General features: G+C 36.0%; 2 protein-coding genes across 11 annotated transcripts in view; one reads left to right on the plus strand and one right to left on the minus strand.

The window, feature by feature from the left end:
• The window catches only part of arhgef9a (Cdc42 guanine nucleotide exchange factor (GEF) 9a), a 33,996-nt gene extending 23,014 nt beyond the window's left edge, over positions 1-10,982 (plus strand). For 7 of the 10 annotated variants that reach the window (XM_077733575.1, XM_077733576.1, XM_077733580.1 and 4 more), the window contains 5 exons: positions 345-474; positions 1,340-1,471; positions 2,877-3,120; positions 3,190-3,258; positions 5,330-9,411. In XM_077733575.1, coding sequence (XP_077589701.1) covers positions 345-474; positions 1,340-1,471; positions 2,877-3,120; positions 3,190-3,258; positions 5,330-5,505 — 751 coding nt within the window. In that variant the 3' untranslated portion in view covers positions 5,506-9,411. Of the gene's footprint in view, positions 1-344; positions 475-1,339; positions 1,472-2,876; positions 3,121-3,189; positions 3,282-4,397; positions 4,466-5,329; positions 9,412-10,820 lie in introns of those variants that run through there. The other 3 variants (XM_077733577.1, XM_077733579.1, XM_077733578.1) reach the window with 3 other exon arrangements.
• Positions 9,633-13,101, minus strand: LOC144207911 (ankyrin repeat and SOCS box protein 12-like). The gene is made up of 4 exons (XM_077733589.1): positions 13,003-13,101; positions 12,496-12,788; positions 11,129-11,657; positions 9,633-10,936 (listed from the first exon to the last, which is right to left on the minus strand). Exons 2-4 carry the CDS (start codon positions 12,754-12,756, stop codon positions 10,779-10,781), a joined length of 948 nt encoding a protein of 315 aa, XP_077589715.1. The 5' UTR covers positions 12,757-12,788; positions 13,003-13,101; the 3' UTR covers positions 9,633-10,778.
• Positions 13,102-16,360: the final 3,259 nt, after the last annotated feature.

Here is a 16,360-nt window from a genome sequence, read left to right on the forward strand (position 1 = left end):
CAGTATTTGACTGGTGAGATTTTGCCAGCTTTAGGCCATCTTTTCTTATGTCAAACTCTAACAATACATTGAGAGCCATTACAATCGCAAATAGCGAGGAAAAACTCTACATATGATGTTATCATACGGTATTTTTGCAGATAAAGTGGCAAATTGGAATTTTATACTATTCCAGTAGGGCTACCTTTGTTTCTTCTACCCTAGTAAAGAGCCTAGGTCTAATTGTGTCTTTTAATACTGCAACATCAGACATTTTTTTGTTTTAAAGAGTGGCCAGATTTCACCTTAAGTCGACCGTTCAATTCCCCAAGAGTCATTCATTATGTGTTGCGCCATTTCTGCAGCGACTATCGATACGTGGCAGCAGCCCTGGCAGTAATGCGAAACGTCACCCAGCAGATCAATGAAAGGAAGAGGAGACTGGAAAACATTGACAAAATTGCCCAGTGGCAAGCGTCCGTTTTGGACTGGGAGGTAGGTACGTGTGTGTGTGTGTATTAATTTGGCTGAGTACAAATACCTTTTCATTGGATTATAAAAGAAAACGCCTAGGGTTTTTGAATGATGCAATAGATTAAACACTGACCTGATTAAACCGGGAGTTTTTAGAGGTGATGCTTCCTTCTTTAGTAAAGATTTAAAGCAATCAATTTGAACAAAAAAATCCTACTGAAATCTATCTGAATTACTATTCTCACGTATTGTTTATAGGAATTATAATTACAATGAGGAAAGAAACAAAGTTTTTGACGGGTCCTTGGAAATTTTGAGAATTTTAGAACACTGTATCAAGTAATTTGAACATTTGAAGTTGTTGTTATTCCACTATTTAGCACAAGGTTCGGGAACCTTTTTGACGAAGAGAGCCATAAACAATTCATATTTTCAAATATTATTCCTTGAGAGCCATAATCAGAATTTAAAAGTAAAAAAACATGAAAATGTGAGCATTTATTATTCATTTCACTACTTAGAAAGTAAAAAAAAATCTGAACCTTATTTCACGGTCTCTAATCAATGAGTATCAATGAGAGTATGCATGTAGAAGAGTCTAATGAAGAAAAAATATGATTTTAAAAAGGCCGAGAGCCATATACACCCATCAAAACAGCCACATATGGCTCCCGAGCCATAGGTTCCCTACTTCTGACCTTACAGTGGGGTTCTACACATCTACCTGGAAGGGATTTCTAACTTTTACTTCATCTATTCTTTATGATGTGATTGTAAAGTGTATTATGGGTTCTGATATAAATTGGATAAGGGAAAAAAAAAAAACATTGTCTTTATATTGAAGTCTTTCATTTATTGATTTTCATATCTGTATGAATGTCTCTAGGGGGATGATATCTTGGACAGAAGCTCTGAGCTCATCTACACTGGGGAGCTGTCTTGGATCTATCAGCCATATGGACGCAGCCAGCAGCGTGTCTTCTTCCTCTTTGATCACCAGCTGGTTCTCTGTAAAAAGGTACAATGTCTTTATCTTTGTTCACTTTCTTTTTTGCCTTAGAAGCCGTTGATAAGGCGAAATACAAACCCAAACTGCTCCTTGAAAGTTGTGCATCCCATGATAACAATAGAAATGCTCGAAGGCGATGCAACTCGTGCACAAGCCCTTCGTTATGTTCAAATACTCGCTTCATTTCTTAAAATATAGCCGCAGTAGTTTGGGCTTCCATGCACTCAGGCTCTGCTCGCCTGTCAAATGCATGTTCACGCTTGGATAAACTCGACTATATAAGCACACAAAGACACAGGCCTAAATTCAGTAAGACATTTGCACACACAGTCTCGCCAAGGCAAAAAAAAAAGTGCATCCAAATGTGAACTGAAAACAATTATCTCACCATTTAGACACAGACCACAAGTCAATATATACTTAATGTATGGCTTACCTGCAGTTGCTGCTGTGGTCAATAATTTCTTCACCCCTGCTATCCTTTTAGAACAACTGATCATTTCTAGCACCCCAAATCAATTCTATTTGTGCAGATCTTATTTTTGTTTTGCACTGCCACAGAAAGAAGCTCAAACATATGTTGAATTATGGATTTTAGTCCACCCATACTTCCTTTTCTTGCATTCTCGATCCAGCAAGAAGCCTTTGAGTTGTTAACCCTCCATTTTATTCCTCCTTTATGGTTCTTATTACCACTATACATGGATGTGGGTTTATCTTTACTTATTAATGGTTATTTCCCTCTTTACACCCAGTCACCTGCAGCTCTTTTTCAGCCTTTGTACAAAAATCTGGCACCTGTATATGACAATGTTGTAACTGCATAACATTTTCTAGCATTCCTTTAAAGTCTGCTACATTCTTTTTGTGTGTTTTTAATTTTAAGGAACTCCTGTACCTCCTGTGCTACTATATTTTGAGTAGAGTCTTTATGGTGGTAGTTGAAAACCTAAATATTTTCTTGGTAGTATTTATGTGTAAAAAGTTTTGACACCCCCTACCATGAATCATAAATGTTACTAATATATTACATTTTTTTGTTATCTTAAAAAATCGATACATTAACACAAATTAAGTGATAAGTGAACTTGATTCTGGTACAAAAAGTTGATTGTGGCTTCAAAAAGTTGAAACATATTTAAATAACCCTACTGGTTTGTATGGGCTTTGATACATTACACTTAATTATGCCACTGTTAAGGTACTGTTGATTCGCTTATTTTTGGCATCCCTCAATGTGGAAAAAGAAGGAGACGGGAATGGAAAGTGTTACATAAGACAAGCTGTCTGATATCAATACAAGGTGGCTTGTTGACATGCCAGGAAAAATTAAACACACAAATAAACAAACACACCATACACTAATACATGCACATTCATATGCAACGTGTGTCCTTTGTGTCTATTTCAATAGGATCTGATACGACGAGACATTCTTTACTATAAGGGTCGCATCGACATGGATCGCTACGAGGTGCGGGACGCCATTGATGGGAGAGACGATGACTTCAATGTTAGTGTGAAGAACGCCTTCAAATTGTGCAACAAAGACAGTGACGAGATCCACATCTTCCTGGCCAAGAAGCCGGAGGAGAAGATTCGCTGGCTCAGGGCTTTCCATGAAGAAAGAAAAATGGTGCAGGAGGATGAGAAAATAGGTTAGTCACTTTTTTTTTAAAGCATTTGCTTCCTTTTTGAGAGACTATTTCTCTTTTTTTGCTGTTTAGGTTTTGAGATCTCAGAGTATCAGAAGCGGCAAGCAGCCATGACAGTGAGAAAAGTGACCAAACAGAAAGGTGAGGCAACAAGAAGATATCAGGTGATTTCCATTTTCTTTTCACCGCTGATGTGCTCTGTCTTCTCATCGTTGTTTACTGTTCTTTCAACCTGCTTTCATATTTCCTTTCTTTAATTTGTCTTTAACACCAAAACGTGCATTTTTAAGATGGGTGTGCTAGAAAATTGGAAAACAACAGTAGATGGATTGCTTTCAGTCTTTAATTTTAGTTAATTGTGTGTCTGCTTACATTACAATGACTCGCCATATGTACTACAAGCAGCTTTTAAGCATCAATGAAAAGACAGAGGGACTGTTCGCATGAAGTATTGAGTTTTAAAGATGGCATCCGTTTTATGGGACATGGATCCAAGATTTCTCTATTCAACAAAAGTTTGGAATAGGCTTATCAATGTGTAGTAATTTAAAATTTTCAGTCAAATGTGGGTTGGTTTTGACTTGATTTTAATATCCAAAGATTCACCGTGTACTTTATGGTTGGATCTATGGGTTAAATTGGAGCTTGTGTAGGATTAATACTGGATTTTTCCGGACTGGATTTTGCAGATTAATCTAGGCTAAAGGAAATATCAATGAACGAGTTTATTTTCATAGATAATAAAATGCAAAATGAGTATAAAATCCATAAGTGCATCTGTTTGATGATTCTATTTATTAATGTACTCATTATCTGTTTATTGTTTAATTTATGTAGTTTTACTATCCTTAATACATCATATTTCCTCTCTTTTTAAATTTGTTTCTCTTTGAAACAATTAAAATGACTTTGTCAAAGCCAACCACGTTATAATTAAGTGAAGAAGAAAAAAATACATGTGTTTTCTAGACTCTAGAACCAATTCATCAAAGACTGGGTCCACATGTCACAATTCCTGGTGTCATTCTTTGCATTGTAGCAATTTTACTCTCAGTTTTGTCTCTTTTTGTTTGTTTTTTTTTCACCGTGGTTGATGTTCTCGCTGGCCATTTGCATGTTAGCCTAATGGAATCATCCATCAATGAATGAATTAACCAATGAACACTTATAAATGTTCTCTCTGACGTCAACTCTCCTAGATGTCGGTCACAAGTAAATGTTGTGTATGTGCTGAATGTGTACAAAGCTGGCACAAGGTGAAGTACTCTCTTGAATTTCAGATTCATTTATAGATTTCATCTTGAGAAAGAGAGCCATGTTGTATGGGCATGGTTTGAAAATGATAAAGGTATATGCAAAACAGTTCTCTTTTAGAACTAGCACAATAAGATGCCATGGCAACTGCTAAATCAGCATTGGGAAGTGTTGTCATTACCGTTGGCACTGGAGCATGCAGTCACTGTCCAAGGTGCTGATAAGCATTATCACTTGCAGTATCTCAGAGAAACAACATCTTCTAAAACTCTTCAACTGCTGCTCAAACTGTGTTTGACAAAAAACACCTGTAACAAAGCACAATGTTTGCCATCCTTTTTTATGTATTTTCTGAGATGCCATGGCAACTTTGGAATCTTTCACCTCCAGATCTTTACTAGTTTTTGGAACTACTACTCTAGCATACTTGTAATGCTTGTAGATTAGCTTCAATGACATACATGGTAGAATTTAGTCAAGTGCATATTCTTGGCAGCTTTCTCTTGGGCTTTATTTTCACCACCCTTTTTTGTGTTGAGGGTGCTATTCAAACAAATGTGCTGTCAACAAACATGGAACAACAACAATGTCTGTTGTCCAAAAAGCTCAGTTGTGCCGCTTGGTATTATCGGATATGACGTTTTTGGGGGCCTCTTGTTTCTATGAAACAGACTTTGCTTGAATAGCATCATTAGTGTGCTGAAACCCACTACCCATTCCTCCTTCAACAATCTTCACAATCATATTTCTGCTTTTAGATGCAGGAATGTAACTAATGGAATCTCATTTTTTTGTGCCGTGGCAGCATGAATCGATGTTGTGTTGCCGAGTGGCTCAGTGACAATACTGACAATTGTTTTTCTCTTTGCTTTGTGTGCCTATGCTGCCCTCCTTGTACCCTTACCCCACGCCCCCCGTACCCTGTTTTCTTGCTTTTTTGCACTCGCCACTCCTCTAGGTGTAAACAGGTGCACGCCCCCCTCGTATCCGCCCCCACAGGAACCCCTCAGCGCGGGGCAATATGAGGTAACAGAGGACATGGCACAAGGAGAGGTTTTTGAATTCAGTCAATCCAAAAGAGGCCAGGCTCCATTCTGGCAGAATTTTAGTAGATTAGCTCCATTTAAGAAATAGAGACCCTTCTAAAGGACCAGCTATTTTTTTCTTAGAAGCACTATACACTGGATGATCTTTTCCCACAATGAAGAAAATACAAGAACACACTAACTTGGGACTTTCCAAAATTAAGGACCAATGTCAGTATTGGGTGTGGCTAAAAGCAGCAAGAGGACTGAGGACGTTCACAGACTGGAGAAGGGAAGAATAAAAGCTACTAATTCATACATGTTGAAACCCCTTCTTTAGTTCTCATGCTTTTACAGCAGAGTCAACCGGAATACTGCAACTTACCTGTAACATCACACCATCTGAATGTCCTGGAATTCTTACAGATTGTCCTCCATTTTCCTCTTTTAAATCCATTGTGTGAAGACACACACGCCGGGCAGCGCCATGTCGTCGTTTGATTGTGTCCAAGATCTTGCTGTGCTGCTGCTATGTGAGGTTGCGTGTTGCATTCTTGTGAATGTGTGGCCAAATAACGACAGGTCTACGGCTTTCGCCGAGGTTCAACTTGGTTGGGCGTCAACATTAATTACAGAGCCCATTTTCCCCAACTCGCATCAATTTGGATTTCCCCCTCTTTTCCTTCTTTAGTAGCCCCTTCATCACAATGTCGCCCTCTCATCTTATCTCTTATCTCGCTTGCTTAGCCCACATGAGTCAAAGAAAGCGTTTCTATCCTTTTAGAAACCCGCCACAAGTTATGATATGACGGCTGCAGTAACAAATCAATAGCAAGAATGTCAAAGGTAGAGTGTATAAACATTATTTCACCAAGCAGATTTGACAGGGTATTCATAATCCATCAAACATAAGGTCGAAGGCTATGGCTTGTGGAGAGCTTGCCGCTCAGATGAACCTGCTGGGAGCAGGAGATAGGCAGGCTACATTGCGCCTGCCTTGGTGCCAGAGCCCCCCTCCCCACTTTCCCCCCAGAGACCATCCCTGTAGCACTGTGCTGGCAGCTCACGGACTGTTTGGAAAGAGCACGTCCCACCCTCTTGGAATTTACAGAGAGGTAGCAAGAAGGTTGATCTCTAAAATGTTTTCAATTTTGTTTTTTTGTTCTTGTTGTCATTGTGTTTTTAACTTAATGTGTATTGCTCACACTGGGAAACAGCATGGCTGAGGACTTTTTGGTGGAAGATGGATGTGTATGGATGGTTGTAGTAAAATAAGGTAGACCACTTCACTATTGTAAGGTTAAAATGAAGAAGAATAGATTTTAAAAGAGGAGAGAAGGAGTGATATGAGTATGGATGGATGAATGCATTTTCTGATTGGGGTTTAAGCATCATTCTACACAGATTTCAAATCTTGAGATCACCTTAGCTCCTCCCCCTAACCATCTCATGTCGTTTATTCCGACCTGATGCATGTTCTAATTTCCCCAAAGGCCTGGTCAGATTTATCCACAATCAACAAAATGCCTGTAGGATTACAAATCTTCACAAGATGGAATGTAAGCAAAACAGCAGTCTTAAAGTGTGTGTGAGCATATTTTAACCTTGTTTTAATAGAAACAAAAATTCAGTGTACCATGACATTTAATGTATTACTCAAAATGAAAGAGTTTCTCAGTATTTTCTTATTTGCCTTCAAATAGGCATTATGACTTCCCAAGGATAAAACCTTGGAATTGATTTGCATGTTGAACAATCTTTGTTTTATTTTAGTCAACAAAGTCGGGACATAGGATGAGCTATGTCTCTTCCTGTCGGACTGTTCTGGAAAATAATTCCCCTTCACCACCCGACATACGGTTCCTAGACCATGATAAGCTCAGGTCCAGTGCTGCGCCCCATCCCCACACCTTCTCACCACCACCCCAACCCCCCCAGCAGATGCAAAACGCACACAGAGACACACAATCATGCATACTTACTGGCCCGTTGTGCTGCGGAGAAGAGAGATGCTATCTAACAGTGCCTTCCAGCATTCCACTAGTGATTATCTATTCAGTTTCACAGGCAGATTTGAATTCGTCCCGTATTTTCCCTTCAATGTGGGACTAGCAACGGTTCCCCCTTTCTTTCTCTCATACGAGAACGACTCGGGCAGATATCTCTTCCATAGGAGCTGTTTCTGTCCATACAGCACACTCAATACACTTATTTCGTTACAAAAATCACACTTTGCATAGCTGCAATGACCTTGCACAAATATAAGTTATTCTTATTTCAGATGCATTATATATATAGAAATGATATAGAATTCCTTTTATTGTTAAAAAAGCAGATTTCTTTGGAATATATATTAGAGATAATTAGTTTTGCTTAGTCGAGTTAGAGTATACTGTTTAAAAGAATATTATAAGCAGTGAGTTATGAATTCAAATAAGACAAAGTCATCTATTTTAACTTTATCAGATACACACTGTATATACTGTAAAAAGAACAGATCATATATTTGGATATTGGTATTTTGCGTTGGAGACGAATGTTGTTCCAGTTCTAGCGTATGGTAGAGCTCAGTACCAGGTAAATAAATGCATGCTTGTGGCATCCAATACTTTGCATGAGACTTAAAACAACTCTTTACGGTTTGTTTAGTTTCATTTCACTAAAAAAAAAGTTTCATTTCTACCACAAAGCATTCGCTTGTGAACCCCACTGCCATTTTCACCAGAGGGACTTGTGGTCTATGTCCACTTGTCTCTTGGCTATATAAAATTTTAACTTTTTGTTCTTTTTTCATGTCAGAAAGAGGAAAGAGACTTATTATCCTCATGCAGAGTTAGAATGAGCTTTCCATGGGTCAAATGAAAGGCACTGACATTGTGCTTGCCAAATAAATATTAGATGTTTTCTCTCTTCTTTTTTTTTTTAATCCAATCTACACTGGCACAGCTCAAATCACTGGATATTTATAGATACCAGTAACTGCTAAGCTTCAGATTCTGAGGAAAAGAAAAAAAAACGGGTATCATTTTTCTATGACAACCAAATAGGAGTTATCACTTATCATACATAGGTATCGTGTATAGATTTTTAGTCCATTAGAAGAGCTGAATGCATAGAAACTCTGTTGGGTTGTGCTAAAAATAAGCAGAATCCTGGAAACATACACACAGAGTACTCCATTTCAGTTCATATCATGTTGTTACTACAAAAATGATGCTCTGAAGTACAACAATTATTATCTCATTTATATTTATTTTGATAAAACCCGGTAATTTGGGAGCCAAATTTTTCAAACAATGTTTTCATTTATTCTTATAAGTAGCATTCAGAACTTTTTTGGGAGATGACAATTGTTTTTTCTGATCATAATGCCGAAAATCCAATTTAGCAAAGAGAATGCATATGCTGCTTATAGTCACTCTTTTCATTAAGTGAATACAACACACTTGCATGGAGCATGGCAACACCAACAACTACAAATTCCTTTGTTGCATCTGAACAGTCAGGGTACCACAGAGTCCAATGAGCCATAGTAGTTTTTTTTTGGTTTTCAATGACAGCAATGCGAGCTGAAGCCTGGAAAATCCCACTTTAACAAACACACTGTTCATTGTATAATACCATACAGTAGATTCCAAAAGTGTAGGTTTTGTCTACCGGAGATAATTTTACTCACTACCCAAAAAAAAAAATCCTTTTATCCATATGCAAACATTTGTCATTTTTGTTCTTGCTGACATTTTGAGTTACATTATTTGATGTAGATTTGAAAAATAATGCCTATTCAATCCAGAAACTGTGAATGGGAGAATGATGGAGATGTCAACTCTATGTACATTATATGTTTTTGGTGTATTCCAAAGCACTGGGAATATGTTGTACTTCGCTGTAAAAAAGAAAAGAAAATTTCAACAAAAAAATGACATAAAAACAACACAAACAAACAACAACAAAAAAAAGAATCCATATCTGATATAGCTGTACTTTTGTTGACAATAAAACCTCTGCAGAACAATGTTATGCATTCTTATTCTGGGACAGGGATGCATGGTATTTTAATAGAATCAACACAAAGAATCATTAATAGTAATTATAATCAGGGGCATGGTAATATTATAAATATTTTTTTACCTAGAGTAAAAAATAAACTAGGATAATGTCTCAAAATCAATACTTTGTATGTTTTGAAGTGTTTAAAAATGTTTTTTTTCTTCACACTGTTTTTTTAACACAATAATATTGATGGATAAAATTGGATTTTCATTCATTTTATATCTTACATTATCTTATATTCACATACACTGATTTTGCTTATGTTTATCAAAATTGTATGAGTTTTTGGTGGGCATAAAATGATTTTCAGATGTTTTATTTTTTTTTCCAGTTTTAGGTTTGTGAAATGTTCATATATCAGAAATGTTACAAATATATTTAAATCTCTTTATGAATGTATTGTTTTTATGCTGAAATGTTAGCTATTCCCTCTTGGTAAGTATAATCTGTCTTCATCAGGATGACTTGGGTAAAGAAAACTTATATTTCTTCAAAATGCTCCCAAAAAAAGGAATCTGCAGATTGAAACTATGCTACCATTAATTATTAATGAGTCTCATGCAAATCCATCTCTCAGCAAACAGCTCCTCATCCTCACATTTTAAAAGGCACAGATGCAAGACTGCATTTCTATCGAGAATTAAGACTTCTGGTCTTTATGGGATGTGGATGCCTTTTTAGAGGCTTTAACTCCAGCTGTGAAAAGATACTAATTGGAAATAAGCTGGGTTTTTTGTAAGAGAAGATCTGTGCAAAATCAGTAGCTCAGTGGTTAAGCATGTTTGAAGATGAAAATAAATCAGCCCAACTGCCTTTAGCAGACCCAACAGTGGACTCAAACAATGAGTAGCACAACTGGGACCTCTATAGCCCAACAAGGGTGTTACACTTAACAACCCCATGGAAGCATTTTATTCCAATGTTTTGCTGTAGACAATCCCAGCGGGTGAAATGTAGATTACACCCTAGACTGGTCGCCAGTCAGCCGTAGGCCACATGGATGACAGGCAACCATTCGTATGCCCAATCATACCTCCACCAAGCGGGAATCAATCCCACGCTTGCTTGCACTAAAGCCAAGCCAGTGAACTCCCACACTATTCATTTTATGTACTGGTTATCCTCACTAAGGTCACGGGGGTGCAGTTGGTGGGGACACCATTGAAATTAGTTTCTAGCCAATCGCAGGGCACAATAAGAAGGACAAACATTCATAAATTTAAATATGTATAGTACAGCAAAACATTTATCCATTCCCATGTGTAAAAAAGTAATAATAATAATTCCAGTTGGGGAGAAAATTACTCCAGGACAAAAGAAAACATGTTTCTAACCAGAACAACCCTTGATTTCTGAGATGTTGTGCTTCAGGTAATTCTTCAAGATGAGAGGAATGTGCAAACTGTCAATGGCTGACTCTTTGTTGGAAAAATGAAGATATCTGCGGATTGCCAAGCGAGTCTGTGACATCAAAGATTTGGGAGAAACTGTGAGAGAAACAAGCCCCAAGTTAGTAAAGACCTTTAAATTGTGGGGGATAAAACGCATTCTAGCTCTTATGTGTAAAGTGTATGAAAAAATATTTTAGGAATATTTTTAACTCGGTTAACATTTTGACTCAGTTGTCTGCTTTTTATGGAATAAATCACAAAATAGGGAATCATATAGGTCTTACTTACCTCTTTCCTTTAGCAGCAGAACCAAGCCTTCATTCAGTTTTGTTGTTTTGTCAACGATAATTGTAGGCAGGTATACATCTGCTCCAAAGTCTATAAGAAGTTGGATATACTCCACTCCGCAACCATAATGCAAACAAACTTCCAGTACAGTCTTTGGCTGCCTCATTCTGGCCAGCATCTTCTCATCAGTGCAGTTATAATTAGGGTTACATCCATAGAGAAGAAGGATTTTAAAGCAATCCAAATGTCCGTACACTGCAGCGATGTAGAGAGGCCCTTTGCATGCTGTAGCCTGAGATGCCCACTGCGGTACTTTTGGTCGAACGTCCACTTCTGCTCCAAAGTGGAGAAGCTCTCGTAGAATGTCAACGTCCCCTTCTCGGGCAGCGGTTAACACCGGGGAGCAGTTGTTGTGTGGGCTGCCGTTTGGATCGGCTCCGGCCTTCAGTAAAGCCAACACGCAGTGTAGATGTTTGCCGCTGACTGCCGTGAACAATGGTGTCTGGGCCTTCACGTCGAGGCCGTCTATCTGGAGATGGTTGAATTAAATATTTAACACGCGTCTTTACTGGATAGAATTTTTGCACAGTGAATCAGTTGCAAAAAAAAAAAGTTTTTGTTCTTGTTCAGTGTTAAAATAAAAATGAAATTTCCTAAATTTATGTCATTTAAACTTTCTTAACCATTTTAAGATTCAATTAATATTAAACTGGTCCAAAGTGGCTATGGTATAAAATTAGAAATATATTTACAAATTGTCTTAAGATGCAAAATTATTTTGTTATATATAGAGCAGAGAAGAAAAAATCCACTATATATAAGAAAGTATCGAAATTATTCTTCTAATTCTAAAATAACGAAGCCGAGATCAAATGTATATGCACTCTATTTTTAAAAAATGTTTAGTAATTTGTTTTATTATATATATATATATATATATATATATATATATATATATATATATATATATATATATATATATATATATATATATATATATATATATATATATATATATATATATATATATATATATATATATATATATATATATATATATATATATATATATATATATATATATATATATATATATATATATATATATATATATATATATATATATGTTTCTTATATATAGTCTATTTTTATCTCTCTTGATAACGATAAAACAAGCTCTTCTTTAAGATAAGCTCAGTAAAGCCGATCTGATTAAACATGAAAGACGATGTTCAGTAATTATGCGCTTTAATGCATAATATGTTAAACAGGTGTAAAACACCATAGGCTAAATGTATTATTTTTAATATCTGAATCCGAATACTTTATAGTCCCACATGCCAACTCTTTGTTGCTGGGAGTCTCACCTCTGCTCCATGCTCCAGGAGGAGCTCCAAGCATTTCAGGTGTCCCAAAGCAGCAGCGGCCCGTAAGGGTGTGACAGGAACCCCCCACCCACTCCGAGTGTTTATCGACCTTCTGTAGCTCTCCTGAGAAAGAAGCTCGGAGAGAAGCAAGACATCATTGCCGCTCACGGCGTTGTTTAAGGCTTGGCTCAGCCCGTTGTCTTCGTCTTCTTCCTTGGGCTGTAGCAGGGAGAAGATCTTGGAAATGTCCATCAAACTCATGTCATCAGACCTATTTACCTCCAGGCTGCCATCTGTAATGGGGGTGGGGGGGTACACAAAAGATAATGCCATCCTAGAGCAATGTTTTTATGCATAGGAGAAGCATAACCTTGATAAATATGAACAGAATGTGTCAAATATACCGTGCATAAGAGTTGCCATAAATAGTTTGACATTATTTAATCGCCAAACCTATAAAAGCAGACACTGAAAGAAATATTCCTTATTTTAGAAAGACTTACCTACTTTTGGGTGAAGTTATTTCCAGGTAAAGATGATTATTAAGGTTCCAGAAAGGGAAAAAAATGGGAAATCCTTTGTGTGTGCATGAGAAGACGATGTGAAAGGTTTCTGATAGTGTGTATGAATGTGTTCTAGGGGGCTAAAACTTCCTGGGTGGGGAGCTAAATTTAGGGCACAGATGGGCCTGGCTGAACTTCCATTCTTGGGGAGTTGGAGCTCAGGTTTAAAATTAGAATTAGTGATTGACCAGTGGCATTCACACAAAGATTAAGTGTATTTTTGTATGCCTGGATGTAATATAAATACATTTTGCCATTGTAACCATGCACAAAGGTCAATTTCTGCTCACAGAGAAATTAGCTTTTAGAAATTAGAAATATATTTTTGTATATTTACAGGAGAATAGAATAAGCCATTTTAGTAAGTGTCAGCTGCATGACTGAGACATTTCCAAAGGGAAGCCACTAGTCAGCTGTTCTTTGGCCAAATCCTGCCATGCCTTCATAGACTTTAACAACACATTCTTTTTGCAGATGCCAAATTGTCCAGATTGCTGCCATTTTTCACATGCATGATGAGGAGAGCAATGTATTCAGGTGTAGGAGAACACAAAGAACACAAAAGTGAGTACATGCCTTAGTTTTTTAAATATAATTTGCCATATCTTTTGATGCAATAACACTAAAGATATACGACTTTGCTACAAAGTCAATGACTCATTCTCAAAGTGTGAAACTAGTAGTGTGCAAAAGTTACTGCCAAGAATAGTTTTATTCTATTCATGTGGCCTCAAATCACTCAATTTAATCTTTGTTAATTTAAAGGATTTTTTTGTTTGGATTTTTATGTGCACTTTATTTATTTTGTATTATTTTTTTTTATATTTATGTGTCATATATATATAGTTTGCCATGTCTTAAATCGTTAAATCCACCAGTCAAATTCAATTGAGCACTGAAATGCTTTAATTTGCATCCTTTTTTTCTCCACTTGATGGCGATAGTGACACATTATGTCTCTATTGAGAACAATGATTAACACACAAAAAAATAATAAATGCATTGAATATATTCTGCTCACTTACCTGAACTACCAATTAGGGGTTGGAATTTGAGGTAAGGTTGTTATTTCATTAAACAATAATTATTCATTCATTTTCTGAACAGCCTATCCTCACAAGGATCACAGAAGGTACTGGAGCCTATCCCAGCTAACTCAAGGCACCTGGAGAAAACCCACACAAGCCCGAGGAGAACATGCAAACCTCACACAATGACAACTGACCTGGAATCAAACCCACCACCCCAAAACTGTGAGTTGACCCTTACTAGAAAAAATGTTATTGAAAATACATAAATGAACAACATTCCTATATCAAACATGTTCAAAAAGCCACCAAATATAACAAAATTAGAATTAATCCTGGACTTTTAACTATTGTAATCTAACTTTCCCTGACCTTTTTTAGAATTCTGCCCAAAATACAATATCGCAAACTTTTAGTAATTTAACAAAGTGTATTTCTCAGTCCTCCAAAAATAATATCAGTATTTTTCCATCATCTGACGGCCTGTCATAAACAAAATCACTTGCAGCCAGATTTGAATTAAAAAAAAAATACATAAGTGACACAGTCTGTGCACTTGCTTTTATTAATCAACATATCTGGCGAGTCTGACATATTTTTTAATTTATGTCTCATGCTTTTGTCCGGTTGTAAAATAAACATTTGGTTCTGGATTGTCCTGATGATGAATATGGCACAGCTGTGAGCTGTTATGTAGTAGTAGTTTATCAAGAAGTTGATGGTTTTTTTTCCTATAGTTGTGACATGATTGTGGTGTATTAAAAGCTTGGTTAAATTGAGCATATCCACACTGAAATTCTTTGGTAACAAATGCATGGAAAGGTTTTTATTTTTTATTTCTTGAACCAAATCCACCAAAGGCCTCTGTGGACTTTATGATTTAGTGGCCTCCTCGAAGATTTTAAAGTAAAATCCCACTCTACTTTGGTCCTATTTCACGCTTGGGGTCAAAACTCCTTCAGAGATGACAGAAAGCACATTCTGTATAGCATAATTGAAAGCAAATGAATCCGATTCTGCCTTTTCCTCGAGTTTTTTGTGTACTCTGGCTCACGTTCACCCTGTGCGTGTATGCTTCCTGTTTCCCACTGTGCTCCGTGTTAGGAGTAACAGATTTCTATAGCCTTGAAAAGTTTTATCAGAACGAAGACACAATTGCGGTACCAGACAGTGCAAGGCAGACTAAATACACCCATGCACTATATGGCTTCAATCCAAACATATCTAATATTGATATCCCCTGGAGACATCAATGTGTTTAATCTAATGCTTTTCGACCATTTTCCACAATCTTTTTTCCTGTGATGTGAGCTTGTTAGTCGAGTTTGTGGAAAATGCCTGGTCGCCCTCCAATGCCCCTCTCTGGATTTGGGAGGAAGTATTTTGTAGAAATATGCGGGTCACAGCAACCTGTGGTCTCCTTAGCAACTACGAAGGAACGTGGAGTTGCCCTGGCAACAGATGAAATGAGGGGTTACCGTGACAAAAACACTACAGGAACTCATTTAGCAGGACCTCGCTGTCCTTTTTCAGACAGATAGCAGCAGACACGGCAGGCAGAGCACTTGTAAGAGTGAGGGACAATGTTAAGGTGGAGTCAAAGATGTCCTTATGGCTTCATATTATGCTGGCCACATAAACCTTAAGGTCCATTAGCTTCATTTCAGTCACTTGCCATTCTTATGTTACTACAAATACTCACCAGATGCCTCATTAGCTCATATGTGTGTGTATTTATTTTATATATATGTATAATGTATGTATAATGTATGTATATATATATATATATATATATATATATATATATATATATATATATATATATATATATATATGTGTATATATATATATGTGTATATATATATATATATATATATATATATATATATATATATATATATATATATATATATATATATATATATGTATATATATATATATGTATATGTATATGTATATATATATATGTATATATATATATGTATATATATATATATATATATATATATATATATATATATATATATATATATATATATATATATATATATATATATATATATATATATATATATATATATATATATATATATATATATATATATATATATATATATATATATATATATATATATATATATATATATATATATATATATATATATATATATATATATATATATATATATATATATATATATATATATATATATATATATATATATATATAAAATACATATATTCCATTTAAATGAATAAGAAAAAAACTTAAAT

This window comes from Stigmatopora nigra, chromosome 14, assembly GCF_051989575.1.
Source record: "Stigmatopora nigra isolate UIUO_SnigA chromosome 14, RoL_Snig_1.1, whole genome shotgun sequence".
In the NCBI taxonomy this organism is placed as follows: Eukaryota; Metazoa; Chordata; class Actinopteri; order Syngnathiformes; family Syngnathidae; genus Stigmatopora; species Stigmatopora nigra.